The sequence below is a fragment of the Mustela putorius genome, unplaced genomic scaffold (genome assembly GCF_011764305.1).
Source record: "Mustela putorius furo isolate JIRA1106 unplaced genomic scaffold, ASM1176430v1.1 tig00003834_pilon_pilon_pilon, whole genome shotgun sequence".
Classification (NCBI taxonomy): domain Eukaryota; kingdom Metazoa; phylum Chordata; class Mammalia; order Carnivora; family Mustelidae; genus Mustela; species Mustela putorius.
The window spans coordinates 87,436,789-87,462,093 of NW_025421987.1; the positions used below are offsets into that span (position 1 = coordinate 87,436,789).

The 25,305-nt window shown below is 39.9% G+C and overlaps 2 protein-coding genes and 4 non-coding genes across 9 annotated transcripts; 5 read left to right on the forward strand and 1 right to left on the reverse strand.

The window, feature by feature from the left end:
- Positions 1 to 937: 937 nt before the first annotated feature.
- EIF4A2 (eukaryotic translation initiation factor 4A2) lies at positions 938 to 7,262 on the forward strand. 4 transcript variants are annotated; one of them, XR_198933.3, is made up of 12 exons: positions 961 to 1,068; positions 1,914 to 1,962; positions 2,048 to 2,180; positions 2,461 to 2,600; positions 3,394 to 3,562; positions 3,669 to 3,778; positions 4,001 to 4,144; positions 4,453 to 4,590; positions 4,827 to 4,916; positions 5,138 to 5,217; positions 5,656 to 5,766; positions 6,472 to 7,262. XR_198933.3 is itself a non-coding variant. In XM_004745217.3 (11 exons), the coding sequence occupies exons 1-11, from the start codon at positions 1,040 to 1,042 to the stop codon at positions 6,614 to 6,616; spliced, it is 1,224 nt and encodes a 407-aa protein (XP_004745274.1). In that variant the 5' UTR covers positions 938 to 1,039; the 3' UTR covers positions 6,617 to 7,262. The 4 variants fall into 4 exon arrangements, 2 of the variants coding, with proteins under 2 accessions (XP_004745274.1, XP_004745273.1); XR_006609180.1 differs by having other exon boundaries at positions 5,656 to 5,762; positions 6,472 to 6,512; XM_004745217.3 differs by lacking the exon at positions 5,656 to 5,766 and having other exon boundaries at positions 938 to 1,068; positions 1,917 to 1,962.
- LOC123394656 lies at positions 2,291 to 2,359 on the forward strand. The gene has a single exon (XR_006609407.1). It is a non-coding gene; the product is annotated as a small nucleolar RNA SNORD2 (small nucleolar RNA).
- LOC123394652 lies at positions 4,190 to 4,365 on the forward strand. The gene has a single exon (XR_006609403.1). It is a non-coding gene; the product is annotated as a small nucleolar RNA SNORA81 (small nucleolar RNA).
- LOC123394629 lies at positions 4,630 to 4,761 on the forward strand. Its single transcript, XR_006609382.1, has one exon. It is a non-coding gene; the product is annotated as a small nucleolar RNA SNORA63 (small nucleolar RNA).
- On the forward strand, positions 4,943 to 5,084 carry LOC123394639. Its single transcript, XR_006609392.1, has one exon. It is a non-coding gene; the product is annotated as a small nucleolar RNA SNORA4 (small nucleolar RNA).
- RFC4 (replication factor C subunit 4) lies at positions 7,257 to 22,575 on the reverse strand. Its single transcript, XM_004745214.3, has 11 exons — positions 22,448 to 22,575; positions 19,961 to 20,091; positions 18,157 to 18,235; positions 14,451 to 14,530; positions 12,360 to 12,479; positions 10,111 to 10,254; positions 9,787 to 9,907; positions 9,025 to 9,150; positions 7,707 to 7,787; positions 7,515 to 7,631; positions 7,257 to 7,427 (listed from the first exon to the last, which is right to left on the reverse strand). Exons 2-11 carry the CDS (start codon positions 20,077 to 20,079, stop codon positions 7,332 to 7,334), a joined length of 1,083 nt encoding a protein of 360 aa, XP_004745271.1. The 5' UTR covers positions 20,080 to 20,091; positions 22,448 to 22,575; the 3' UTR covers positions 7,257 to 7,331.
- Between the last annotated feature and the right edge of the window lie 2,730 nt (positions 22,576 to 25,305).

Sequence of the window (25,305 nt, forward strand, 5' to 3'; positions counted from 1 at the left end):
AATTTCCATTAAACCAACATGCATTAGGTATTAAGCAATTAAAGTTCAAAGCCTTTTGGAAAATAATGAGCAGTATAGATCAGAATCACAATCTATCTAGTCCCAAAGGGGCATGGAGCTATCTGCCGGAAGCGTCCATTTAAATTCCTGCGTTACAAGGAAAATCACTCCTTAGATGTTAACCCTTTGCAAAAGTTCACAATGATTTTATCGGGCATTCCGCACACGCAAAAATTATTAGTTTTATTTTAAAAACAGAACGAGGAAAGACCAGAGGCAGCATAGGGAGAACAGAGTTGGTTACTCCAGAGACAATTTTGCAAAGGACACTGCACGGTTTTTCCTCGCTGGGCACAATGTCCTACGGTACGCCGGATTTTCTGGGACGTGCTGGGTGGCCGACATTTTCCCTAGCAGGGAGTTTCACACTTTTAGGATGAGAAGAGATGTTAAACGCTCAGCTAAAGGGCAAGCAGCCCTTTACCGTCGAATTAAACAGCGGTGGGAGCCGGCGGAACAACCCTATTTCTTCTCCCCAGTGCAGAGCGCGGCCGGGTCTCCGCCGCGGCTGAGCCGGAGGCGGACGGCAAGCTCGGCCCCACGGGCTCGCGGGGAAACGCCGGCCGCCCAGCACGCAGCCGCCCCAGGCTTCCGCCTCCCGGACCCGCTCGGTTCCCCCGGCCGCCTCTGCTTCAGGGACGCGGAAACCCCGTAGGAGCGGGGCGGGCGGGGAGCGCGGTTTGGCCACCACTTGCTGCAATATTCTTCCGCCGCAAGGCAAAGAGTCCCAACCTTCCCCCCTAGACCCTGGGATTTCCAGAGGCCCTGTAAGATCAAGAAATCACCAAATTTGGATTTTCCCACCGACTCGTTTAGGATATTTTCTGAGGTAAGGACCCCAGGATCACAATTTGGTGGATGGCCGAAGAGCGACGAGAAAATTCCTCCGCGGAAAACGGGTTCCGGCCGCGAGCCTATAAAAAACGGGTGGCGCGGTACCGCTGTCTTTCCAGTCGGGCGCTGAGTGGTTCTTCGGATCATGTCTGGTGGCTCCGCGGATTATAACAGGTATGGCGCCTTCTCGGCGGTGCTTATTTGTGGTGGAGGTCATCTGACAGCAGCGGAGATGGTAGTGGACGGCGTGGAGGCAGGGAGCGCTAGGTTCATAGGCGTTTCCTTGGGGTTTAGCACCCCTGTGCCCTTCGAGAAGCTTCCATGATGGGTAGGGCCTGGATTGCGGGGAGGCTAGGGTAGAAAACGGGGTGGTTGGAGGGTGTCTTTTTTTTTTTTTTTTTTTTTCCTCCCGAAGACGCTTTGAAATCCTGGCCGTTGCCCCTGCCCGTACGGAGCCCGTTTAGTTAAAGCGGTGGCGCAGTCCGCAGTCGACAGTGTAACGGGGCCCGGAGCTTTATTGGCGGCCGAAGGCGCGAGTTTCAGTGCTCGACTTTAGGTGGGGTAAGGGGGGAGGGTGTCAGCGACGCCCGCTCGCCAAGGCCCCAAGGCGGAAGGGACCGCGCCGGCAACGGGATCCCCGCGAACCGTTGGCATAGCTCTCGCCAGGCCTCGGCCCGCGTCAATCACCCCGGCTTGCGCAGTGTAAGGGGCGGAGCTCAGCGCGTGGAGCTCTCGCGAGACGGTCTGCCGCTGAGACGGGAGCGCCTGGCGCTCGGGCCTGGGGTGGGGGAGGGCCGGCGTCCGTGGGGCCTTTCCTGGGCGTCCCCTGTTGCCGGCCTTCCGGGCGGGCGCGCAGGGAACAGTGTGTCCTGCGCCGCCAGCTTCCTTTACTGCCTTGGGGTGTGCACGTGCAGGGGAGGGTGGCCAGATGAGACCGGCTGTAGAATAGGGCTCTCCTCTCGTGTGTAGTTAAGATGGCTGGGGAAAGGGATGTTCTCTAACTACGGTATTCTTGTCAGCAGAGAACATGGAGGCCCAGAGGGAATGGACCCCGATGGTGTCATCGAGGTAAGAATGTGTGTTGATTTTGAAACGTTGGAAAGGTGAGCTCGTTCATCCCATTTATTCAGTCTTTTTTATATGTAATTTGCAGAGCAACTGGAATGAGATTGTTGATAACTTTGACGATATGAATTTAAAGGAGTCTCTTCTTCGGGGCATCTATGCTTATGGTTTTGAGAAGCCTTCAGCTATTCAACAGAGAGCTATTATTCCTTGTATTAAAGGTAAAAGAACTAGTCAGTACTTGTTAAGAATGAATTAACTGTTCTACATAGACGTGGACCATAAAAGGGAAAATAACTTCTGGGGGACTAGCACCTGTTTGTATTCCTTAAAGTGAAATGATGGCAATCATCTTTCGGGACTGACCTGAAATGAAGAGAATACTCATTGCTGATCACTTGATTATTTGGGCATAATTAATGTTCCATACGGAATACATGGTGTGAACTAGAAGTGGCGGTTTGATGTGGGATCGGTAAATATGTATCCTACTTTTTTTAGGGTATGATGTGATTGCTCAAGCTCAGTCAGGTACTGGCAAGACAGCCACATTTGCTATTTCCATCCTGCAACAGTTGGAGATTGAGTTCAAGGAGACCCAAGCACTAGTATTGGCCCCCACCAGAGAACTGGCTCAACAGGTATTGATAGTGTAGTTCAAAAAAACTGCTTGCGTGTTGCATAGGTTTCAGGTTTCACAACTGTGAAGAATTTAAAACTTAGTATAAATTGGTCCTGTCAGTAGGAGCCCTCCTTTTAAATGTCCATGCATGCAGGGAGTTTTTGTTGAAAGTTAAAAATAGGAACTGGGTGTACAGGTATGGTTTGCAGGGTTGTGTAACAGGTTTGAGAAACCAAAGCTTTTCAGGGTGGACTAGATCTGTTCCCATTTTTAAGTTTGGATGCAGTTGTGCAACATGAAAACTGCAGTGACATGTTATCATTTGACTGTCTCAGTAGTTTGTGATGCATCTGTTGCATGCTATGTTTTCAAAGCTCACTGATATATTGGCTTTGAAGTAAAACCTTGCTAATAAAACTAGGTTTTAAGGTCAAGAGGACATCAGGTCCAGTACTTTGGGAAAAACTAAAGTATCAGTAAGTTGTCTTAGATGTAATTGCAGAGTTCCACTACTTACACCTATCTTCCTACACAATGAAAAGCAGTGTAGGAAATGATTTAACTAAAATCAATTAACCTAGCTGGTATCTGGGGCAACAGGATCTCAAGTCTGACAAGGCACAAGGAAGAGACATGATAAAGGGAATTTTATTATGAAGCAGTTAGATCAGTCTGTATTTTAAGCTTGGAAGCAGTTAAATATCATGCATGCATAGAAGCTATTTGCAGACCAGATATTTGCCATTATGCTTTGGAAGTTTAGTCACAGCCTGTAATTCTCCTGGATAATAATTAAGGGTTTTGGCTTTTAGATCCAAAAGGTAATTTTGGCCCTTGGCGACTATATGGGAGCAACTTGTCATGCCTGCATTGGTGGAACCAATGTTCGGAACGAAATGCAAAAACTGCAGGCTGAAGCACCACACATTGTTGTTGGTACACCAGGGAGAGTATTTGATATGTTAAACAGAAGATACCTTTGTAAGTATTGTTCATTGAGAGTATAATTTGTTTGTATTACTAGAAATTGAAAACTTAGTGTCCCTGCGCATCTAGAGCTAATAGTATGTATGACTTTCTTTGTCAGCTCCAAAATGGATCAAAATGTTTGTTTTGGATGAAGCAGATGAAATGTTGAGCCGAGGGTTTAAGGATCAAATCTATGAGATTTTCCAAAAATTAAATACAAGTATTCAGGTGAGCTTTAATTTTACTCTGGTCCTATAAGTAGGTTGGGGGCTTAGGTTTAATGAAGGTTACATACAGTACACCTGATGTATTTTTCCTACCCCTGCTTAAAGCAGTTGGTGCATAATAATTACCTGATTTCATAGCAAGGCAAAAACACTGGGTCTCAAATTGTGAGTATTTTTAAAGTTGTGCTCTTTGTGTGACAATATAATCCTTGCTTTTTTAAAGGTTGTGTTGCTTTCTGCCACAATGCCAACTGATGTATTGGAAGTGACCAAAAAATTTATGAGAGATCCAATTCGAATTCTGGTGAAAAAGGAAGAATTGACCCTTGAAGGAATCAAACAGTTCTACATTAATGTTGAAAGAGAGGTAATTTATCTAATTACTAAACATTAACATGTAGTTTATTTTTTAACCTTCTTGTATAAGCACTGTGCTAAAATTGCAGAAACTAGGATTGCCTTAGTTTTTGTAATAATGCTAGCAGAGTACACACAAGAAGAAAAGTAACTGCACTAGATTGTAAAGACTGGGGTGGACCTCTTTCTTAATGTCCAGTGTCCTTAGTCTTAAGATTTGGTGCAATATGTTTTGGGATAGGCCTTAACAGAATGAATTTCTAATTTACATGGGTTGGAAGCTAGATTTTAATAACTGTTAACTTTGAAAAATTGTAGGAATGGAAGTTGGATACTCTTTGTGACTTGTACGAGACACTGACGATTACTCAGGCTGTTATTTTTCTCAATACAAGGCGCAAGGTGGACTGGCTCACTGAGAAAATGCATGCCAGGGACTTCACAGTTTCTGCTCTGGTAAGAGGTGTTCTGGTAGTGATAATTGTATTTTCATTAAAGCAGGATTTAGACTACAATATAGCTGTTAAGTGCTGTGTTGTCGTTCCCCCTGCTCAAAATAAAGTTGTTTCTTTACTATACCTGTCTGCTATACCCCTGTAGCAGCCAGGGACGCTTGGTCTCATACATGTCAGTAAAAATCAAAATAGTTGATTTGGCTGGTGATTCTTGATTTAAGGTTTGTTCATTTGCAGCATGGTGACATGGACCAGAAGGAAAGAGATGTTATCATGAGGGAATTCAGATCAGGGTCAAGCCGTGTTTTGATCACTACTGACTTGTTGGTAAGTCTCTTACTATTCTTTTCAGCCTACCAAAAGTTTGTTTTTGGGGGAAGGTTTTTTGATAACCTTTACCAGCTTGGGCTCTTTGGGAGAGTAAAGAAAAGACCACACTCCACAGTGGGCTATACCACTAAATATATAGTTCACTACTATTTTGTGGCCTACATTACATAGCTCTTTAGTTTAAATTAGAATTTGAACACCATACCATTGTGTTTCAGGCTCGTGGGATTGATGTGCAACAAGTGTCATTGGTTATAAACTATGATCTACCTACCAATCGTGAAAACTATATTCACAGGTGAGTAGGTGGCATTTTGGCTGTTACTATATTGGTAAAATGAATTCGTGTGTGGTTTTTTCTGTGGACTGATTTGTTTGAAAGGTAACTTCGTATCAGGGAAGCAAAAAGACTTACTAACTAGGTAAGGTAGAACTAAAATGGTATTTGGGAAGATTGGTCATCTGCAGTGGGAAAACACTCGTAAATGTTGCCCAAATTGTGGACTTAACTACATACAGATCAGGTTGTTTAGATCTGTTGGTCTACTTTTGAGTTTTTAGTGAAGTTCTTGTGTCCATGTGCTTTCTTGGTGATTTCCTCTGTAGTTGGGATTTTCTTGGTGTTGTCTGGTAGCAATTTGAGCAGTCCCTGGTTTAGTTATAGTGGCTTTATCCCTAAGTAAATTGAACTGTACTTTGTTATATGATGTAAAAAAAGACTTTTTAAAAAATACAGGAGTCGATAGCAGCAGTTGATGACGAGATGGCGCTCAGAAACGGCGTTGACGTAATTTAGGACGTGGAATCATAAGCGAAACAGCACACTGTTTGAATAAAGAGCGAGTCGGTATTTATATTTGTTTTTCTTTTGTCCTGATTATTTGATATTTTTAAGTTGCTCCAGCCAAGGCATTTTTGTATGTATGTTAGGTGGTTTGTGTTGTCTGGTTTCTATCAGGAAGGTAGAAGGCTGTTTTGGAGGTAAACACGTTTTGAGTAATTTTGAGTTACAACGTGTGAAACTGAGCAAAAAAGCAGTGATAAGTTTGGGTTACCATACCAAATACTTGTTTTCCCACTGGAAAAAGTAAGTTTTAGACCATAGTTAACCTTGTAGCATTTGTATTTACAGTTTACAGTTCCAGAGGTGCGTCGAAATGGATTACATAACTGTTCTTTTTGTTTTATCCCTGGTGTTTACATCTGTCCCAGGCTGACATCTGCTCTTGGCTGGCCCACTTTGGTATGGGCTTTAATTTCACTACCCCAAACACAATACTGTCATCTGCTTTAAAAGTAATGCTCAAGACACCTGATAAAAATCTCATTTTGCAGCCAGACAAGCCTTGAATCCTTTTGGCACTAACTGCAAAGGAAGATTTTTTTCTCTAGATATTGATTAGCAGCTAGTGCGCTCCAATTAGAAGCACGAACTATAACCCTTACTAAGTAAACCGCAGCTGATGGTTAACAAGTGGATCATCATGTTCAATAGTTCATCCATATGTGAGAAGTAACATTCTAACTGCTCTGATTTCTTTTTCTCACACAGAATTGGCAGAGGGGGTCGATTTGGGAGGAAAGGTGTGGCTATAAACTTTGTTACTGAAGAAGACAAGAGGATTCTTCGTGACATTGAGACTTTCTACAATACTACAGTGGAGGAAATGCCAATGAATGTGGCTGACCTTATTTAATTCCTGGGATGAGATAGTTTTGAATGCAGTGCTCGCTGTTGCTGAATAGGCGATCACAACGTGCATTGTGCTTCTTTCTTTGGGAATATTTGAATCTTGTCTCAATGCTCATAACGGATCAGAAATACAGATTTTGATAGCAAAGCGACGTTAGTCGTGAGCTCTTGTGAGGAGAGGCATTGGCTTTATCCTCTTTAGAGTTAGACTGTTGGGGTTGGGTATAAAAGATGGGGTCTGTAAAATCTTTCTTTCTTAGAAATTTATTTCCTAGTTCTGTAGAAATGGTTGTATTAGATGTTCTCTATCATTTAATAATATACTTGTGGACTAAAAGATATAAGTGCTGTATAAAATCAGCCAATTATGTTAAACTAGCATATTTGCCTTTATTGTGTTTTGTCATTAGCCTGAATAGGAAGGCCTTTAAAATTGATTTTTTTTTTTAGAAAGCATTTGAATGCATTTTGTTTGGTATTGTATTTATTCAATAAAGTATTTAATTAGTGCTTAAGTGTGAACTGGACCCTGTTGCTAAGCCCCAGCAAGCAATCATATCCTAGGTAGGGTTAAACCCCCAGTAAAATTGCCATATTGCACATGTCTTAATGAAGTTTGAATGTTAAATAAATTGTATATTCACTTTAAAGGTGCTTTGGTCATTTTTATTTTTATCAGATCATACTTAAAAAACTGAAATCTTACAAAAATGATCACTTCAGCAATTCTGAGTTAACTGCTGCATCACTGTCGCACAGAGGCTGATCAATTGTAGATGTTCATCAGCACCATCTGCTAAGCATTTGTCTACTTCCTGTAAGAAAATTTAAAAAGTTAGGAAAATTTCCCTTTGGGTTGTATTTAACACATTTTGCGGAGATGTGCAGAAGTCTCTACTTACGGCAAGTTTTTCTGTGATAATGGATTTCTGTTTATCAGAAAGGTTATCATTTTCTACCACCACATCATGAAATTGATTTACAAGCTGAGTTGCTGCATGACCCTCATCAATTAAGTTCTGCAAGAGAGTTGAATTTGGTATGCTCATTTACTCTTTTTCCCTTCCTCAAAGTTAACCAGTAAAGTGACTTACTTTTACCACAGCTTCTAGTTTGTCAAATGAGCCACTCTGACATGCAGCAAATATTCCATCAATTGTCTCCGCTGGTATTACCTAGTTTTGAGAAGGCAAAGGATGAAAACTTTGGAATAGCCTCATGCTCCTGTCCTGAGCTCCAGGAAGCTATTGAAATAAGCTCTCCAGGTAGCTGTACCCTTTTAATCCTGATTCAGACCATCTTTAGTCACTATCATGGAATAGTGAAGCATTTGGTTTTAAGAAATTAATGTCTCTGGGACGCCTGGGTGGCTCAGTTGGTTAAGCAGCTGCCTTCGGGTCGTGAACCCGGGGTCCTGGGATCGAGTCCCACATCGGGCTCCTTGCTCGGCAGGGAACCTGCTTTTCCCTCTGCCTCTGCCTGCCTCTTTGTCTGCCTGTGCTCGCTCTCTCTCCCTCTGTCTCTGGCAAATAAAGTCTTTAAAAAAAAGAAATTAATGTCTCTGTGATGTATATAGCATTTTCTTTAGCTAATCTAGTCAGTGGTTGAGCAGCTAAAAATTGTGGTCGATGGTTCGCACCCAAGTGGTTCTAACTTCCTTAGCAATGGCTAACCTCTTGTTTACTAGCTTAAAAAGGGAATTAAGGGGAGTGCCCCTTTCCTAGTAAAGATGGCACTAAGAGATTGCTTTTAGAAAGCCCATAATACCCAAAAGGTAAAGGGAACTAATGCTATCAATTTCATGATGGTATGAAAAATATCTTAGGAACTAAGTCTTGAAAAAAAAAGTAGTAGGGATCCTACTAGTAGTAGAGCTGAACCCTGACATAAGCGATTTCTCTATATGGAATACTGCCCCTTCATATATGATCTTTGGTCCAATTGTAAGAACAGGAGTATCCATTAAATCTCAACTGTCATATTCCTGAAGTGTTGCAATGCTTCCAGGTTATTTCCTTATTACACTGTTTGTAGCATAGTACTTGGCACATGCTATAAACTAAATGCCCTCAAGATTCATGTTAAAAATCCCTACTGAGAACTTTGGGAAGTTGGTTGGATAGGGAGAACAGAACCCCCATGAATGGGATTAGTGCCCTTTAAAGGTCGCAGTTGAGTGAACTAGGAGTCTATGTACTAAGAAGTTACTCCTCACCAGATACTCCATACAGGTATCTTGATCTTGGACTGCCCAGCCTCCAGAACTGGGATACTTGTTTATAAGCCACTCAGCCTATGGTATTTTGTTAAAGCTGCCTGAATGCACATCAGCATTCTGAATACATTTTGTTAGTTGAAAATTTTCCGAGTCCCAAGCCCAACCAAAAATTTTAGAGTATCTTGTGCTCTTACCCCAGCAATGTCTGTAATCACCTTCTCTGTGATCTCCTTTCCACCCGTTAATCGGGTAGCGCTTTGAAGAAATGTAATGGCTTTTCTTAAATCTCCTTCTGACACTTTAACAAGATAAGCTATTCCCTGAAAAGAAAAGTTTATTTTTAACCTACAATGGATGGTCAAGTTAGACTTTTTGACTTTAATAAAAGTGGAAAAACAGCTTTAGCCTAGAGCTAGTGGGAGAATTATTTTCAGTTTTAAGGGAATGTTAATCAGTCCTATGATGGCAGAATTCACGGAGACACCGTCAGTCCAGTGAAAGGCTAGAGATCTCTTGCCTTCAAAAGAAATTTGCAAAGACAAATGTTCCATATTTCTAATCCTATTTTCTGGAATACAAAAAGCAAAAACGATTCAAATTATGGTAAAATTCTGTTAAAATGAGTAAGGCCTACATATCCTCTTTCTGTACCAAAATTTCATCACCAAATTCACTCCTTAAGGAAACAGCTAGGACACTAAAATCTCACCACTGTGCAGAGATTTGTTATTGGAGAATTTGCATTATGTATATGAAGTATCCCCTAGTTCTGGCTCTCTGAAATACTGATAATAAGGCTTAACCTATAATTCCTAGACATTCCAAATGTTGCCCTTTTAGCTTAACTTTGCCTGAAGGCATCAGAAATTAAATTATCACATGTGATACTTTCAGGACCTATTATGAATTCATAAAAGGAATTTGTAATTACAATATTTGTAGTAATTAGTAATTACCTCATTGCTAATTTTGACATGTTCTTTATCAGCAATGTCTAGTAATCGCTGCTGTTGAATTTTATCTGACAGTGGTTTGAATCGGAATTTAGAACATCTAGACGTCAGAGGTTCAATTATTCTGTAAGATATTAAGGAAAAAAAAGTCAGTGTCTAAAGAAGATTTTCCCCATTTTTGTCAATGAACTCATTTTTATCAACAAATCAAGATTCGATGGAGGAGAAATTACTAGTCTTGAAACATTATTTCCATTTCTTCCTCTCCCTAATTAAGGTTATCAAAACAAGGCTGCCCAGCATCTATCTTTAGGGCAATATACATACCGACTGACATAGTTACAGATGAGACAGAATCTCGTGGTTTTAGACTCCTTCTCCATGGTACGTCGTAAAGCTGCCTGAGCAGCTGAGGTCATAGAATCTGCCTCATCCAGAATCACAATCTTAAAAGGAGGACATGGCTTCCCACTGATTCAGAGAAACAAGAGTTATAATTCATAGATCATCACCAAAATCTAATTTTAGAACACTCTCAGTCCCAAAAAGAAACCCCATGCCCATCACGCCTTCCAATTCTCCCAGCTGTAGGCAATCATGGATCTCTACATTCTGTTTCCACAGATCTGCCTCTGCATATAAATGGATTAATAAGTTGTCTTTTGTGATTGGCTTCTTTCACTTCTTTCACATGCTTTCAAGGTTCATCTGTGTGGTAGTATATCATTACTTCATTCCTTTTCATTGCTAAATAATATGGCAAAGGGGTATACCACATTTTATTCATTCATTCATAGTTTGATGGATAGTTGGGTGGTTTACATGTTTTGACTACTATGTCTAACACTGCAATGAACATTTTTTAACATGTTTTGAGTAGACCTACGGTTTCATTTCTTGTGGGTATACACCTAGGCTATGTTTAACTTTTAGAGGACCTGCCAAACTATTTTCAAAATGTCTGTACCATTTTACATTCCAACCAGCGAAGTATAAGGGTTCCAATTTCTCGACATTCTTGCCAGGATGTTCTCTTTTTGCTAAGAGCCATCCTAGTATGCATAAAGTTGTATCTCATCATGGTTTTGATATGCATTACTCCATGGCTAATGGAGCTTTATGAGCCTTTTGTATAGAACACATTCCACAGGAAATGTGTTCCAAGACCCCAGCAGATGCCTGAAGCCCTGGATGGTATCGAACAGTATATAAATATATATGCCATGTTTTCCTTATACACACATACCTATGAAAAAGTTCAGTTTATAAATCAGGCACAGTAAGAGATTAACAACAGTAATAATGAAAGAACAATTTTAACAATATAGTATAATAAAAGTTATACAACTGTGGTCTCTTAGAATATCTTATTGGACTATACTCCCCACTTCTTGTGATGTGAGATGGTAAAATGCCTTTGTGATGAGACAAAGTGAGGTATGACATAGGCACCGTGATGTTAGTCTACTATTAATGACCTGATGATTATGTCAGAAGGTGAATCATTTGCTCTGGCCTTCATCTGAGTGTAGGCAACTGAAACCATGGAAACTGACTAAAATCATAGCTAAAGGGGGACCACTGTATCTTCTTTGGTATAATGTCTACTTAATTACTTTGCCTTTTAAATTGTATTTTCTCTTGATTATTAAAATGGATGAGTTCTATATACTCTTGATGGAAGTTCCTTATCAAATACAGGATATATATGCATTGTCAATCCAAGGTAGATAATGAAAAATCAGTCATTTACCTTCTACAAATTCTAAAGTGTGCTCCAATAAGAATTTAAATATAGCCAGGTTCCACAAGGATTTTAAGTAGCCAACTGAACATCCCTGTTTAACTCAGGGCAGTCCTATTTAAATTATTAATAATACTTCCTCTTTTAATCTAAAATAGTCCTAGTCAGTTCAATAACTTACATGGTCACCTTAATTAGGAAGTATATACTGAAGCTTAAGATATCTAACAGAACTTTTTTTTAATAACACACTAACAAAAATCAGGATTTTTTGCTAGCAGCATACCACCAAACTACCAAATTTGATTAATAAATACTCCTTAGACAAAAACGTAAGTTCAAAACCCTTGACACCTAAACAATTTAAAATTAGGTATTATAATGGAAAGGTCATTTCTGAGTTTTAATAATTTAGATAAAGGGTGCCTGGCTGGCTCAGTAGAGCATGAAATTCTTAATCTTGGGGTTGTAAGTTTGAGTCCCATGTTGCTTGTACAGATTACTAAAAAAATAGAATAAAAAACCCATATGCTCCAAGATAAAAAAGGAGTTGGACAGGGGTGCCTGGGTGGCTCAGTGGGTTAAGGCCTCTGCCTTAAGCTCAGGTCATGATCCCAGGGTCCTGGGATTGAGCCCCACATCGAGATCTCTGCTCTGTGGCGAGCCTGCTTCCCTCCTCTCTCTGTCTGTTTCTCTACCTACTTGTGATCTCTGTCAAATAAATAAATATAATCTTAAAAAAAACAAAAAGGAGTTGGACATTTGGTAGAAGCATGTATTTTAAACAAATGCAATGACATGGTATGAAGAAGGAAAAGTGAGCTTTACTTACTCTGAACGACTTCCTGACACAGTTAATTGAGCAAAATTCTTCACTTTTTCTCTAACTACTTGTATTCCACGTTCATCAGATGCATTTAACTCAAGAACTCTTAATCGAAAAAGTTCAGGCCTATGTCAAAATGAAACAAATATGAAAAATAATAGAGCAAATGAATAACTGAGATTTGAACCACATTTTAACAATTGTATTCTGTAGTAATTTAAAACTACCTAGTAAACACTAGACAGAAAGCATGCAATCACTTGTATTTTTTATTTTGTAGAGACATGCAGGGTTTTTTTCCATTAAGTTTAAAAAACAGGTAGATGGTATCACGAATTCATAAAACTTTAAATCAATTTTCCACTTCAGATTATATCATGAACATTTTGCCACATTATCAGACCCACTGCAGTTACCATTTTAGTAACAATATCACATTCTATCCTATGACTGTACCATCATTTTCTTAATTTAACACTCTATTGTTAGATATTTTAAATAGTTTTAAATATGGTACAATTTTAAATAATGCTGTAATAGAGCTTATTTTCAATTGTTTCCATTAGGTAGCTTGCTATAAGGACTATTACTGGATTAAAACATAAACAGGTTTTTTTTTAAGTGAGTTTTTAAAAAACAATTATTAAAAGTAGCTCACCATTAGGCTATCTGAGAAATCAAAATTAAAATAACCGGCATACCTTCTCAAGTCTTCATTTTTAAAACTTCCCTCTACTTTATTATACACAGATTTATTTTTTAGTTAAAAAAACAAGAGTTGGGACTTAGTTTTGTCTTTAGTTTTCCTAAACACCATGCTATCCCCCTAAGCATTTTTTTATGGGCACAATCATAAAGCTCTGTGCATATATTCTCCATTTTAAAAACCACATATACTATGAAATGTGGAATTCACAATTTAGTTCTATAAGGACAAACATTATTTTTAAAAGAGTATTTTAATAATTATCTAATTTGGACCGACCTTCTCTCAAAGCACTATTAACAAACTACTTGGGTTTTATTATGACTACATTACTAAAACGGATTCAGGTTGTTTCTGAGTTGTGGAATAATCAAAAAAGCTCTTTTATAATTTCCCTCAAAAATAAAAATTGCTCTCAAAAAAATAAAGTATTAGGTTCACAGCACTTTCCTTTTTTTCTTTGTTTACATTTCAATAGAACTAATTATCTGCAAATATTTGGTGGTTTCAGAGGCATCTGATTATTTTCACATGTAGGATTTCAGATGTATCCTTTGACCATATGCCCAATACCGAAGTTCTGGATAAATTCAAGATAGTCTTTGGTACACTTGATCTTAGTCAAAAGGCCAAGAAGTGATCAAGATAGACTTTGCTATTGGTGCATGTTTTAGAGATATAATACCTGGGCTGATACATATCTGGGCCGATATATATCATATAAATACACACACACACACAAACACACACACATACATACATACATACATATATATGTGAAAGTCTCCTCTACATTGGTAAGGCAAGACAGTCAATCCTGGAAAAAGAATCTAAGAAAGTGGCTCACAGAGTACCTGGAATTCTGCATCAACCACTACATACTCTGCTAACACTCAAGATACTTGAGGGCAAGGAGCTGGCCTAGCCACTTGAGGCAGGGCCTGGAAAGGCCAGAGCAAGAAAGAACTCTAGAAGGAGTGATGTGGGGTCATTAGCATGGGGCACAGCAGATCCTATCACACAAAGATACAAATGTGAACACAGCCATTCAGGGAGTGATGAAAGTACTGGCATGACTAAAGACCAGGTCTTTGGGGTCCGAAATCAAACTGAAAAAGTTAAAGTGATGAAAAAAATCATGAGGCTTCCTATGTTGTAGTACATTCAAACATTTTAATAAGGTCTAGAATGAAGATTACAAAAGATGTAAGCAAGCTTATTTACTGGAGGGGAGGAACTGGAAATGGGCCCACTGAATTAATAAAAAATACAGAAATAATCACCTTACAGAGAAACCAAATACAAACTTTTAAAGAAGTTTAGTCAAAGAAGTTAAAGAAGCAGAGATTTTTGGTGTCAAGTCTTTTAAAAAAAGAGAGATTTCAACTTACCCAAAAAGCTCCCTAGCTGCTGCCAAAATAGTGGATGTTTTTCCAGTTCCAGGTGGCCCATAAAACAAGAGATTAGGGAGCTGCAGAAGTTAAGTTTTATTTTTTAAAAATTGTATTCTGGTACAAACAGATCAAAGTGATGACTGAAAATCTCTATGGAACAGTGCAACAACTCCTCTAATAGGGCACATATCTGATTACAAATATTTCTTAATATAACCAGTATCACACTATTAGCAGTTGTGAATCCTGCTTTTTCACATAATACTATACTTTCCCCCCAAAAATGTCTGTCTAACATCTTAAGCTGAAGCAATATTTATGACTGTTCTATACCCAATATACCTAGGTCAAGTTTTCAGTACAAATTAGAAACCTGTCTTTCTTCTTTTTTAAAGATTTCATTTTTAAGTAATCTCTACACCCATCGTGGGGCTTGAACTCACAACCCTGAGATCATGAGTGCAAAGCTCCATCGACTAAGCCAGCCAGGCACCTCAAAACCCCTTTTTTTCTGAAGGGAATCTCACGCTTCTATCTGTTCCCTATCTCACCCCTCTGCTCAGGATTGAGCAAGATTTTCTATTTTATAAAGATGTCCATTGCTTCAAGGGGGAAACAGACCAAAGGAGAACTTCAGCTTGGCTAATACAGAGGGAAAAGGAATGAAACAGACTTCAACCTGTCCTTATGGACATCCATGATCTGCTCACCTTTCCAGGCTCCAAATGCAATGAACTCCAGCTAAGCACTTTGCAGTCCCCCAGGAGCTAGGGTCTGACTGGTTTTTTTCTGCTTCCCCAGCTTCTACTGCATTACAAGTCAGAAGCCTTCCCTGACCACCCAGTCTGAAGTGGAACTTCTCTGTTACTCTCTTGTCAATCTTTTTTGCACTTAAAAACTTGCAATTATGTATTTATATACATTAATTTGCAATTATTGTTCTTTATTTAGTGTTGGTTTAGTTACAAAATACCTGTCTACTTCACTAGATGATAAGCTTAAGGTCAAGAACCTTATTTGTTCTATTCGCAATTGTATTCTCAGCATCTTGTGTAGTACTCAACATGTGCCCAATAAATAAACCAATGCACAGATAAATATATTAATTGAAGACTTATATTATGCTACTACATAGCATACAGCTTAAGATATAGGCTACGAGTTTCACTACTTAAAAACAAACACCAAAGAACCTCCTAAGTTTTTTGACTGGTTTTGGTATCGGGGTAATGTTGGCCTTATGGAACAAATTTGGAAGTTTCCTTCCTCTTCTATTTTTTGGAATAGCTTTAGAAGAATAAGTATTAACTCTTCTTCAAATATTCAGTTGAGTTCACCTGTGAAGCCGCCTGGTCCTTGGCTTTTGGCTGCTCGGAGTTTTTGATTATCGATTCAATTTTATTATTAATAATCAGTCTATTCAAATTTTCTATTTCTTTCTGATTCAGTTTTGGAAGATAGTATGTTTCTAGAAATTTATCCATTTCTTCTAGGTTGTCCAGTTTGTTGGTATATACTTTTCCATAATATTCTCTTATAATTCTTTGTATTTCTGTGGTGTCATTTGCTATTTCTCTTCCTTCATTTCTGATTTTGAGTCTTTTCTTTATCTTGATGAATCTGGTTAAAGGTCTATCAATTTTGTTTATCTTTGCAAAGAACCATCTAGGTTTCAAGATTTTATTTGAGAGAGAGAGAGAGAAAGAGAGCGAGAGAGAGGATGAGCAGGGAGGTGGGGAGAAGGAGAAGCAGGCTCCCTGCTGAGCCAGGCGTCTGATGTGGGGCTTGATCCTAGGATCATGATCTGAACTGAAGGCAGACGCTTAACAGACTGAGCCACCCAGGAGCCTCAAAGAAGCAGCTCTTGGTTTCACTGGTCTTTTCTATTGTTTCTTCTTAGTCTCTATTTCGCTTATTTCCATTCTAATCTTTATTATTTCCTTCCTTCTGGTAGCTTTGGGCTAGTCAGTTTGGGTATGCCAATTATATTAAAAAAAATTCCTAGGCTTCTTCGTCTTTAACTATTATTTTGATTCATGCATACCTCAATATTTGTAATAATTCACCCATATAACTATCACATATGATAACTTAAATTCTTTAAAACATGGTAAAATTATTAAAGCTCACATTATATAACAGTGATATATATGGTACACTCAAGAACTGTATGTGAATACTAGTTCTTAAAATTATCTATTGTAATTCTACCTTAAAATCTTTTAATGTAAATGAAAGAGTGCTCACTTCAGCAGCACATACACTAAAGGAAATGAAAGAATAAATTATTTTTCTGTACTCTGTAGAGTTTAAAAAATTAGTTCACCTTCAAGTTTTACAAAACTAGGCCTGAAAAGAAACATAAAATATTAAAAAAGTGTTTTAAAAGAGAAAGTTCTTAATTCAGCCTTGTAAGATAGATGGTATGCATAGTCAAGAACAGGGTCATAATACCACTACATTTGCCTCAAGGGTTCAGAATACTACCAATTAAAATACATCTTGTCCTGCAATCTGTGTAATTATTATTATACAATTAAATCGTATATTATAAAATTAAAACGTAAAGATATTTGGATCAAATCAAAACAAAAATTGGCGAAGAAAAAGATTTTATTAACTTATTTTTTAAAAAAGATTTATTTATTTATTTGACAGAGAGAGAGATCACAAGTAGGCAGAGAGGCAGGCAGAAGGAAAGGGAGAAGCAGGCTCTCTTTTTAAGATTTTATTTATTTATTTGACAGAGAGAAAGAGAGAGAGCGTGTGCGCACAAGTAGGCAGAGTGGCAGGAAGAGAGAGGGAGAAGCAGGCTCTCCACTGAGCAGGGAGCCCAAAGCAGGGCTCAATCCCAGAACCCTAGGATCATGACCCGAGCTGAAGGCAGCCATTTAACGGACTGAGCTGCCCAGGCACCCCAAAAAAGGATTTTAAATAGTTTAATAAATATAACTTCTTTCAAAATATGTACTATTATAGTGTAATTCCAGGAAGTGAATAATGGCAGCAAAAGCCCAAAGAACCTCTAATTCAAAGTAGCCAGGTTAAAAGGAAGGAAGCAAATCTTCCTTGGGAATAAAGCAAAAACCACACCTTACTTTTATCTGCAACTTTTCCCCTTCTTTCATTGAGCTCTTAAAGCAATTCATCATATACAATTTTAAGCTCCTAATTCTTCTGTTAGGGTTATCTTGTCTCTAACTCTTCTACAATGCAAGTCATTCAAGAGTTTGTTTTATGCCACATTTGGACAGTAGAAGACACAATGCTATAAGCAGAATTAAATACTCATTTTTTTGTATTGTAGTTCAAATGAAATTTAACATTAGGTGAGCAATTATACTTTCAAAGAATCTGACTCTTCTTTATAACACATATTATTATCTATTATTTTCTTATTTATTGGGCTTCCACATGTATTCTGCTTCTCCCCGCCAAAAATCAAAGTTCACGAGAAAAGAAACCCTGTATGTATTGTTCAATGGTCTCTACTTAAGTACTACATAACAATGCCCTAAGTAAATAATTCTTCAGTAAATAATTATTGAACTCATTATTGCTGTACAAATAGTTATCAAAGGCCTACTGTATATACAGCTAGTATTTAAGGGGGAGGCAGGCATTTGATTATCAAAGGAAGGAAAAGAATGAGTAAATTAAAACTTAAATCTCCCAATGACATGAAACATCATCTGCTACTCACATCAGCTCCTTCTAAAGACTTTTTCAGCACTGCAACCACTTCTTCCTGGAAAGCAACTTCATCCACACATTTTGGGCGACTGGAAAAAAGCCCAGAGATTATTTAGCATATTATAGTAGCCACAGAAATGTTTTAAGTGTTCCTTTTACCAAAACATCAAGATAATTCTCATATATTGGTAATAAATTAAGAAACTTTCATAACTGGAAGCAGGTGGAAACACCATTTATATTTACCTTAAGGTAATACTGAAGTAGTGAAGTCATTTTTCCCTTTATAAATGCAATTTGCATCTATAATACTTACAAAAATTAAGCAAAAAGATTTTATTGCACCACAGATGTCAACTGGTGAAAAATTTAAAGTGAACACTTGCCTAGAAAGTACTGTATTTTGACAAGATCATGCACTTAAGCTGAAAAGGAAGAGCCATTTAATAACTTCAGGATAGGCAACTATTTTGGTTAATACAGTTAATTGATTAATACCAATTTCATCCATTACCTAACTGCACAAAAAATGCCTACCTACTGACTTGTTTGAGGGCTAACTAAGTAACAAGTTTAACCAAGATGAAGAATAATAACATACAATTTTCATCTTACAGCATTAAACTGGTGATTTTAAGAGAAGCTGGAACAAAGTTACACTCCTAATCCTAAGATTAGGTATTGTGCTTACTTAGCTAGTCGGAAGCTCTTCTTTGATTTATACATTTCTAATCAATCAAATCAATGCCAGGTAGGAATTTTAGGTCAGATAATGTTTTCTAGGGAAACCAGCATAAGTTATAAAGTGGGGTTTCAGATTCAAATACCTGCAGGGGCCAGGGAGAAAATGAGAGTAAAAGAAGGCAGAGTATAAGGCAAGAGAAAACAGAAGGAACTATGGTAAACTGAGGAACATACGACCTTTCCAGAATGAGAAGCAGTACTCAGATCCATTTAACTGTTTAACCTGCACTAGTTCTGCCTAATCTCTTGAGAAGCTGAAAAATCTAGACTTTTTTCCCCTTTGTATAATTTTTTTAATTAAAAAATCTAGATTTTTATGTGAAATTTCATATTTTAAAAATCATTTTTTGTGCCAAACAAAACACATGAGGGTCTTATTTGACCTGTATGTAAGCCACAAACTTCTGATAATTGAGGCAACACCAGGGGTTACAACTACTTGTCATATTATCACTTAGCAGACTGAAATTTAATTAGCCACTTCAAGTGTTTTTGCCAGAAATGTATAAACAAAACTCATCAACTTCCACTTATCTGTAAGGAAAGAGGTAACAGATTATTTGGATTTATGTTGAACTCCTGACCAAGAGCTTATGGCCAATTCTAAATTCTGTTTTCTCTTGCTATATCTTAATCCGTAAAGCCATAGACCTGAGTTATAGGAAAGACCTTTGTTCATCTTTAAAATAATTGGGGCGCCTGGGTGGCTCAGTGGGTTAAGCCGCTGCCTTCGGCTCAGGTCATGATCTCAGGGTCCTGGTATCGAGTACCGCATCGGGCTCTCTGCTCAGCAGGGAGCCTGCTTCCTCCTCTCTCTCTGCCTGCCTCTCTGCCTACTTGTGATCTCTGTCTGTGAAATAAATAAATAAAATCTTAAAATAATTAAGCTAGATCATTTGATGGTACTTTTAGTTACAAGGTTTTAGGACTTAACATTTTCGGGTGATTTCCAAGGACATCTAAACAAAGTAAATCATCCTCCTCTTAAGTAACAGCAACAAAAAAAGTGACTAAAACTGGTTAGAGAAGTAATTTACTAACTATGTCAAGAAAAATACAAGCATTCTTACTATTTTTCCACCCATGGGACAGGTTTGGTTTTCTTGTTCTCTCCACTGCTTCCAGCTACTCCTCGATCCTTCAGTGGTGGTTTAGTACTAACAGATGTGCCTTTTAGAAAAGCCTGCATGATTACTTCACCCTGACCAGAATCAAGACAGAAAAGGAAAAGTTCTTTTGAAATTATTACGAGAAAGTATAGCAAGAAAGCACATCTAGCACATTTAACCTTGTGCAAAATATTCCAACAATTACTTACCAAATAAAGGTCATCACCTCATGACCTAGCATCCTCTAAATGTTTTGTACTGAGAGCTAAATGGACAATTACAGAGGCCAAAGTGCTTAAGGAACTTAGAATCTATTTATTGTGAGAGCTACAGATCAAAGATAAATCTTATGACTGAAAATTTTTTAAGAGTTCTACACTTTTTGACAAATATGATGTCATTAGTGACCAAACTGTTCGTGGGCTTCTACAGTCTCTTCCATTCCAGTCATGGACCTAGCTCTAGCTCAGACCCTGGAATGGACTAAGCAATGAGGAGTGCTGAGACCACAGATGAGAACTTCCATTTCTTTTTCTGGACCAAGAGCTCCACTCAAGGGCCTGTTTTACTAATAGAGCCAATGACTACCTTCAGAACCTGTTCGAGGGGGAGGGTTGGGCTGGGGATTGTTCTGTTAAAATGAAAACAGCTCTTTTGTTAGTAACATGCTCATCAGAAGAATTCAAAACAAAGAGAAAAAGTATGAGTTGTTTTAAAAAAGGCATACAAAATCTCACCCAAAAGATAATACTATTAACACTCAAGCAGGGCCGTCTGGGTGGCTCAGTCCTTAAGCATCTGCCTTAGCTCAGGACATGATCCCAGGGTTCCAGGATCTAAGCCCTGCATCTGGCTCCCTGCTCAGAGTAGCCTGCTTCTGCCTGTCCCACTCCCACTGCTTGTGTTCCTTCTCTAGCTGTCTCCCTCTCGACCAAATAAATTAAAAAAAAAAAAATCTAAAAACAAAAACAAAAAAACACTCATGTAAACTTTCTTCCAGGCAGCAGAAGGCTGTTTTAGGGACAGAAAAGTATCATTAGCTTGCCTGAAAATCCCCAGCATCTATGGCAATTCTACTTTTTTCACTGCCTTTCCCCAGTGGCAAGAGCAGGAACTGGTACACAATAGATGTTACATATCATCTGGTGACTGAATTACCATTTATAAGACTCAACTTCCCGCGCTATAAAAGGAGGTAAAGGCCCACTCAGTAAGGCATCTAATAAAAGATTAAATAAATAAATAAAAGCTAAATAAAAGAATTGTGAAAGCCCGCATGCACTGCTGGTTGGGATGTAAAAAGGTGCAGGCACTATGATCAACAATTTCCTCAATATGGAGTTTCCTCAAAATACTAAAAAGAGTTACCATATGATCCAGCAGTTCCACTACTGGCTATCTATTCAGAAAAAAGAACAAAACCAAACCTAAAATCATTAATTCAAAAAGACATATGCACCCCTATGTTCAATGCAACACTACAAAAGGCAAGTTATGGAAACAATCTAAGTGTTCATCAATGGATGAATGGGTAACGATGTGATACATGTAAAGCCGTAAAAAAAAAAAAAGAAAAAGAAATCTTGCCATTTGTGGCAACATGCATGGACCTTGCAGGTATTATACTAATGAAATAGACAAGTCAGAAAGACAAACACTGCATGATTTCACTTACACGTGTAACCTAAAAAACAAAGCAGACAAAAACCCAGACTCATAGATACATAGAACAAACTGGTGCCTGTCAGAAGAGACGGGGCAAAAAGGAGGAAGGGAGTTAAGAAGTACAAACTTCCAGTTCTAAATAAATAAGTCACAGTATATAATGTACAGCATAGGGTATACACGAAATAATTTCGCAAGCGTCTAATAACTGTTGTACACCTGAAGCTTATTTGTATGTCAATTAGACTCCACTTTATTTAAAATACACACACACACACACACACAGAAGCAGCATACCCCTGGGCACACACACTTTCGTGCTTGGATTTGGATACTCAATAAATGAATGGCTAACAGTTGTAAACAGCCAAGCTTTTTAACGTTGTTGGATCCCTCATCCCTGCCACAGGATGCAGTGATTACTTGAAGAGTGCTACCGCCCAAAACAGGGCTCAGAAGGATGCTGCACGGAGCTACCATTTTCGCGAACGAGTGCGGAGTGGGGAGACACCGCAGGGGCATGGAGGGCGCAGGAGCTGAGGAGAGCGAAGGCTACCCTCACAAGTCCTCCGGCTGATCACCCGTTATGCCCAGCTCCCCGGCCTCCCGGGCACTGCCTGGGCCTTTCAGCCTCTCGTCTCCCGAGACTGGACGCCGCCGGCTCGTTCGCAGAGCTTCGGGGACAGAGAAAGGTGGGGGTGGTCGCCAAGTCTTAGCTCCGTTCCCAAGGGTGAGACTCTCAGGCCTAGGAAGCCCCGAGCCGCCACACCGGGTGACACTTACATTCGCCGCAGTGAGCACGGTCTCCCCGGTTCCCGCCACCGAGAAGCGGGCGAAGGGCAGGGCGGGAAGACGCGGGCACCGAGCGCGTCACTTCCGGCCCGTGGCGCGCGCTCCCGGGGCGCGGAGCCACGGGCGCGAGCGCCGTGTTCTGTGCACGGGTGAGACGGGCTTTAGGGACACCTAGACTGGAGCGAGAGGGACTTAGGAGGGGTAAACAAAGTTCCAGCTGTTCTCGCGCATCCCCCCGACTGGAGGCCGCGGGACCAGGGAGCTCTGAACATGACCGACGCGGAGGAGCCGCCGGGACGCCGGACCCGGCGTGCTCAGCGAACGTGGGCGGGGAAGGGCCTGCGGCTGTCCCCCTCTGTCGGGGGCGGGAGAGGCGTGCCCCTCTTGCGGTCCCGCTGTCCCCGGGGGGCAGAGTTCATTGGTAGCCCTGGGGCGTCTTCCAGATTTTCTTCGGCGACACAGTTCGGCTAACAACCTCCTTCACCCCAAAGAAAGACTGGGAATGGGGAGGGTGGAGTGGTCCCTCGCCAGGAGAGGGCAACCCTGATAATCCTGTCCTCTGCCTCCGGGGTCCTCCTCGCGTGGCAAACTGTGCTTTAAAGGGAGAGACGTCTGATGGCGCCGTCTTTGCCCTTTTGAACGCATTTGGCTTATACCTGTATTACTGATGGGCCATTGGTGAGAGGGAGCACCGGGCATACAGCTAATGGTCTTTTTCTAATCCCAGAGCTCTGCCCAGAAATCTGGTGCAGACGCTCAATAAAAATGAAAAGATTGATAATAATGTTTAACCTCACCATGATACATGCCCTGTGGGCTCCAGGCAAATTTGAAGACTCCCTTTTTATCTTTATCTATGATTACATCAATTCTGAATTTTTCTTAAATCTTACTGAAATCTGACCTTTTTAAAATGTTATCTCTGCTGCAGACATTTTCCCTAGCCCATAAGGGTGATCTGGGTCTTCTCCAAATAAGTGACTATAAATTTTGTTTGGTATAAGCTCAACATGGTATTGTTAATTTTACATGTTTATTCATTTCTCTTTTAACAAAGCTTGTGACACCAAGGTCAAAGTCATTGGAAAAAGCTGAGACTTGAAATAGGGTCATCTGGGTTGATGCATTTGAAAATCTTAAGTTTCCATATTTCTTTAAGTAGCCCATTCTTCCCTGTTAAAGGCTGATGCTTTTCTCTTGTGGATATATGTATAAGCTTGATGATGCAGAAGTTTCTGCTTTGTAACACAACACGTATCTCCCCTTACTGTTCAACAGTCTACCCTACTCTTCACTACCAACCACCAGAGCTATATTGAGGTCAAAGAAACGCAGGGCCAGCTAGTGGTGGGAAAAGTCTGTACGCTGAAGGAGCTGCGGAACTGGGTAACACAAACTGATTGACCAAGCGGAAGAGCATATATGGTACTGCACTGGATGGAAAAGAGAGAAAAGCCTGTGATGTGGGGTTTAATATCCTGCCAAAGAGTTCAGGTGATAGTAGTTGGTTGTCCTTTGGAAACTTGGAGAAAGCAGGGACCCACACTAAGTAGAAATGCCGTGCAGTGTTAAGCACTGTGGGAAGAAATCAGACACTTGACTGGGCTATACTGCATAAGGTCAGAAAGCTACTAGCCTCCTCTGTTCTTAAGATTCAGTGTTCTTGTCCAAAGTGACAAGGGATGTGCTAATGAGTGGAGCTCCAGTATTAAGAATCTAAATGACAGGGCACCTGGGTGGCTCAGTCATGAAGTGTCTGCCTTTGGCTCAGGTGATCCCAGGGTCCTGGGATAGAGCTCCACAGTGGGCTTCCTGAGCAGGAAGCCTGCTTCTCGCTCTCGCACTCCCCCTGCCTGTGTTGTCTCTCTCACTGTGTCTCTGTCTGTCAAATAAATAAATAAAATCTTAAAAAAGAAGAAGAAGAAGCTCAATGGTGGGCTGTCCTCCATAGGCCAAGGCCACTGGTAGGAGATGTTAGGACAAATTAGGGTCTTTTTGATAGCATTGGGGACAATAGACTCCCTAAACAGAGGCCAGATGACAATACTTAACCTTCAAAAGTAAGCCAGGTATAACTGTTATCATGAGTGGCAATGTCAGGGGCAGTCAGAGAGGTCTGACTCATAGAGAGCTAGGGAAGGGGTTAATACAGCATAGCATCCTGAGAGACATGACAGATGAACAGCAAATGAGAGTATTGCTGAGTCTACAGAATCAAAATAAATCCAATATGGATGATCAGGAGGCTGACCACAGCCACAACAGTAAAAGTCTTGGATCACTTTCCCAGTTCCCAGACCTGAGCTGTCAGTTTTCTACTGACAGAGTACATCATGAAAAAACCCTGGAAACACCAAGGCAAAAGAAAAAAAAAATTGAGGTAATGATTTCCTTAGTCCTTTTCCAAAGACTTTTACTCATATAACTATACACTGAAGAAAAGAGGAATACAAAACCTTTCAAGCAGTGTTGGATACATGGATATCTGAGTTGAGATATCCAGGGACCCAAAGCATCTTCATAACTCCCCTCTTGGGAGTGGGGTGGATAAAGGATAGGGTAATAAATGGAGTTCTTTCCCAGGTCTGACTCATGGTAGGTTCGCCCTGCTCCACACAGTCATCTGCTGGTAATTTCCCTGGTTCCCAAAGGAATAATGGAATGGCCATGCTCAGGTATTGGCAGAACACACATTGGTTCCTTGGCTTGTGGGGTAAGGGCTATCCAGTGGAGAATGTCAAGTAGAGTCCTGTGAAACCATTCTACACCTCCCAGGCAAGAGAGTAAATAAAAAACACCACAATTAGAAGGCATATGGCAGATATTAGTGCTACCGTGAAATACCTGAA

Bases quoted from the DNA above. Each gene is read 5' to 3' on its own strand.
- EIF4A2 (XM_004745216.3), top strand. From the start codon at position 1,040: ATGTCTGGTGGCTCCGCGGATTATAACAG. The intron at 1,963-2,047 runs GTAAGAATGTGT...TGTAATTTGCAG, and splicing joins ACCCCGATGGTGTCATCGAG to AGCAACTGGAATGAGATTGT. The intron at 4,917-5,137 runs GTAAGTCTCTTA...ATTGTGTTTCAG, and splicing joins TGATCACTACTGACTTGTTG to GCTCGTGGGATTGATGTGCA.
- RFC4 (XM_004745214.3), bottom strand. From the start codon at position 20,079: ATGCAGGCTTTTCTAAAAGGCACATCTGTTAGTACTAAACCACCACTG. The intron at 9,908-10,110 runs GTATGTATATTG...AATATCTTACAG, and splicing joins ATCTGTAACTATGTCAGTCG to AATAATTGAACCTCTGACGT. The intron at 7,428-7,514 runs GTAAGTAGAGAC...ATTTTCTTACAG, and splicing joins TTATCACAGAAAAACTTGCC to GAAGTAGACAAATGCTTAGC.